This window comes from Eptatretus burgeri, chromosome 15 (assembly GCF_056783735.1).
Source record: "Eptatretus burgeri isolate ZD-2024b chromosome 15, Ebu_testis_v1, whole genome shotgun sequence".
Lineage (NCBI taxonomy): Eukaryota > Metazoa > Chordata > Myxini > Myxiniformes > Myxinidae > Eptatretus > Eptatretus burgeri.
In genome coordinates, this window is record NC_140975.1 from 19,804,355 (window position 1) to 19,808,360 (window position 4,006).

Below are 4,006 nucleotides of genomic sequence, written 5' to 3' on the forward strand. Positions count from 1 at the left end.
TGTTTACCATTGAGATTCAGTGTGTATGTCCAGGCCGTAACATGTTTACCATTGAGATTGAGTGTGTATGTCCGGGCCGTAACATTTTTACCAATTGAGCTTTTCTCATCAAATCTTCAACAAACCTTGATTATAAGACCGTGGAGAGCACAAATGAATAAAATGTACAAGTTTTATTTAACTTTCATTTTCGTCAAGTTTAGTTTGAGTACAAAAGATAATAATTAATCATCGGACGGTCTTTCCTTGAAGAGTGTAGATTTCGATGTGGAAAACGGTCCAACACTCAGTGGGCCTTGGTTAGTCATCAGGTATGAAGCTTCAACGTGGTCAAGTTTAATCAAAACCAGGTGTGTTTTTTCTTCAAGCGACACTGACTTACTGACTGAAGTGTTTACTGACTGACTGACTGAAGTGTTTACTGACTGAAGTGTTTACTGACTGACTGACTGCAGTGTTTACTGACTGAAGTGTTTACTGACTGACTGACTGCAGTGTTTACTGACTGACTGACTGCAGTGTTTACTGACTGAAGTGTTTACTGACTGACTGAAGTGTTTACTGACTGACTGAAGTGTTTACTGACTGAAGTGTTTACTGACTGACTGACTGAAGTGTTTACTGACTGAAGTGTTTACTGACTGACTGACTGAAGTGTTTACTGACTGAAGTGTTTACTGACTGAAGTGTTTACTGACTGACTGACTGAAGTGTTTACTGACTGAAGTGTTTACTGACTGACTGACTGAAGTGTTTACTGACTGAAGTGTTTACTGACTGACTGACTGACTGAAGTGTTTACTGACTGAAGTGTTTACTGACTGACTGACTGACTGAAGTGTTTACTGACTGAAGTGTTTACTGACTGACTGACTGAAGTGTTTACTGACTGACTGACTGACTGAAGTGTTTACTGACTGAAGTGTTTACTGACTGACTGACTGACTGACTGAAGTGTTTACTGACTGACAAGTGTTTACTGACTGACTGACTGACTTACCTACGGATAATCCTCGATCGAATTAGCTCACCCGATTAAAGTTGAGGTGAACAATTTTTTTTATTATTTTGTTAAATGACGCAATACGCTGGAATATTGAGCGATGTATGTTAAAGCGTTGTTTTCTCGGCTCGTTCATACATAAATAAACGAAAACGAAACGCATGGATTATGGGATGGATTTATCACACGACGTTTTAATTTTCCACGTGTTCGACGAAGAAACAAAACCGAACGATAACACGAAGTCGAAGGGAATTTTTTTTTGCGGAATAAGGAAGTGTTGGGTTGTCGTGGCGTTGGGTGGCGTGTCCGCGATGGCGCCGGGTCGGTGGCGCTGGGCCGCTTACTTACTCGTGTTGTTCTGTCGTCTGTACTTGAGCAGCGCAGGGGCTCAACCAGGCAAATGGACGGTCGTGTACAGCAAGGTAGGAGGGCCTCACACACCAAGCTCGGGGAAACGGGTTTAACTTGGTAACACGAAAATGGCAGCACACCGACGTGGGACGATGTTCACATCGCCTTGGGAAGCTCGAAGGCCGCTCCGTGTTTCTTTAACGAGGGAAAAATGTTTATAAATACCGTGTTAACCTTCCTCATGTGTTGTTTATTACTCCTTGCTTGGTCAGCAGTCCTCAGGGTTTATAAGGTATTATTATTATTATTATTATTATTATTATTATTATTATTTTTATTTTATTATTAAATCTCGAGACCAGGTCACTTTGTTCGGTTTATGAGGTGTTCGGATCCCGAGTTGCTTCTGGATTCGAACTTCCATCGAATCTCTTCCGACGACAAGATAAACAAGAAGAAGAAGAGGAATCCGAGATTGTAGACCCTCCGCCAGGACTTGTTTGTGTGGTGTTTGTGCACTGGTGTGTGACGTCATTAATAACAGACGACGTAGCGAGAAGGGCACTCGGAACAGCACGTTCGTCCACCACGCAATTCCTGATCCACTAGAACATATCGGGCCCAATACATTTGTGAAATGTGCTTATACAGTGTCTGTATATTTATATAATATATGTATGTGTTTTTGGCCATATCTCTCAATAGTAAAAAATCACTTCAAATAAATAATTCTCGTTTCTGGATCTGGATTCGGATCTTCACCAAAATCGAATCAATTCTTCCTCATCACACACCCAACGTGCTCACCAAGTTTCATCCAAATCCATCCACAACTTTTTGAGATATCGTGCTATATATCGGTTTAGGTCTATCTCTCAATGGTGAAGAATCACTTGATTCTCGTCGTCGGATCCAGAACCAAATCTTCACCAAAAGCTAATGGGTTTGTCCTTGTCACACACCCAACCTTCACACCAAATTTCGTCCGAATCCATCCACAACTTTTTGAGATATCATGCTATATATCAGTTTAGCTCGGTGGTGAAGAATCACTTAATTGTAGTAGTCGGGTCCAGAACCAAATCTTCACCAAAATCTAATCAGTTCGTCCTTTTCACACACCCAACCTTCCCACCAAATTTCATCCCAATCAGTCCACAACTTTTTGAGATATCCTGCACACAAACAAACAAATGAAATTGCTCGTTGAGCAAGGAATTTGCCGGAATAACTTTGTCATATCTCCATGATCTCTGAAAAAAACAAAAACCTGGAAATCAATTTGGTTCTTATAAGTCGATAGTGCTACTGTTTAATGAGTTATAGCACTTAGTTTGGTCATGATCATAACTTGGAAGTCAATCGGACTTGAAATGGCGTTTTTATTGCAATTTGAAATTTTTGACCCGACCCCCCCTGACGTTCGACCCCCGACCGCTAAGAAGGGTGTTGGTGTGACACCCCAATGAGACATATGGTTGGATGCAGACTTGGACGATGCACATTTTGGATTTGGTTTGAAGTCGATACGACCATTTTAGCAGATGTTATTGCGAAAATAAGAATTTCGGTTTTTCGGTGACCTTGACCTTTGACCTAGATTCACCAGAAATGACGTGTCTAAGTTAGAACATGGCCGACGTCTGTACCCAGTTTGGTCATGATCGCTGAAACGGTGTGGCTGCTACAGGGTAAACAAACACACAAACAGACAGGCAGGCAGACACACACAGAATGACACACACAACCAACCAACATAATTGCCGAAATCCGAAGGATTCCAGCAATTAACAAACAAACAGACAAAGGGGTGAAAACATAACCTCCTTCACCCTCAAAAGCAGTAAATTGAAGTGCTACTTTATAACTACTGGCAGTAGTGACCGGTTACCAAGCCGTCCATCTTTGATCGGACACCTGACCTTGACACTTGACGTTTACTATTATTCAATTTAATTTAGAACTTGATTAAAATGAATTCAATTCAAATCAAATGGAAGACCAAATACTGCACTGCGTTGGAGTCATCAGAAGGAACCTGAACAAGCAAAGATGCAGTCATCAGGAGGAACCTGGATAGGATTTGAGTTTCATCTGTTATTCTTCTACCCCCAAACCCATCCAGGCACAGCCAAGTGAGCCCGATTATAAAAAAAAAAAAAAAAAAAAAAAAAAAAATCCCAAAAGAACCCAGCTCAAAAACTTGTATACTTCTGGCTGCCAGACCATGCATCCAATCAGATTGAAATTTAAAGCGTATTCCCATCACGACGAGATCATAACTGTGAAGTCTCACGTCGCTCGATGAAGCGGTTCAAGAGAAAGAATTTAAGATTTTCGTTCAATCCAATGTGGCTACCACACCATGTGACCTGTCAATTATTCGAGATCACCCTGGTATCCCCAAGACTTGGGGAACATGAAGGTTCCCCTCAATTTGTCCAGCTGTTCTGGGGAGTGATTTTTTTTTTTAAAGGTTTAATGGTAAATCCAATATGGCTGCCAAATAATGTGACCAGTGACATCAGAGGTGGGAACATTTTGTTTTTCACGGAGAGGCGGTCATAGTTGTAAAGTTTCGCCTCGGTCTGTTCATCCGTTTGAGAGAAGATTTTTGAAGGTTTTTTTTCTTAATAAATTTTTTAAATT

The 4,006-nt window shown here is 41.0% G+C and overlaps 1 protein-coding gene across 3 annotated transcripts in view; it reads left to right on the forward strand.

Moving 5' to 3' along the window:
• The first annotated feature begins 1,258 nt into the window (after positions 1-1,258).
• The window catches only part of LOC147011685 (Golgi-pH regulating cation channel-like), an 80,440-nt gene continuing 77,692 nt past the window's right edge, over positions 1,259-4,006 (forward strand). For all 3 annotated transcript variants that reach the window (XM_085857162.1, XM_085857163.1, XM_085857164.1), the window contains exon 1: positions 1,259-1,428. In XM_085857162.1, the coding sequence (XP_085713288.1) occupies positions 1,318-1,428 (111 nt within the window). In that variant the 5' untranslated portion in view covers positions 1,259-1,317. The remainder of the gene's footprint in view (positions 1,429-4,006) is intronic.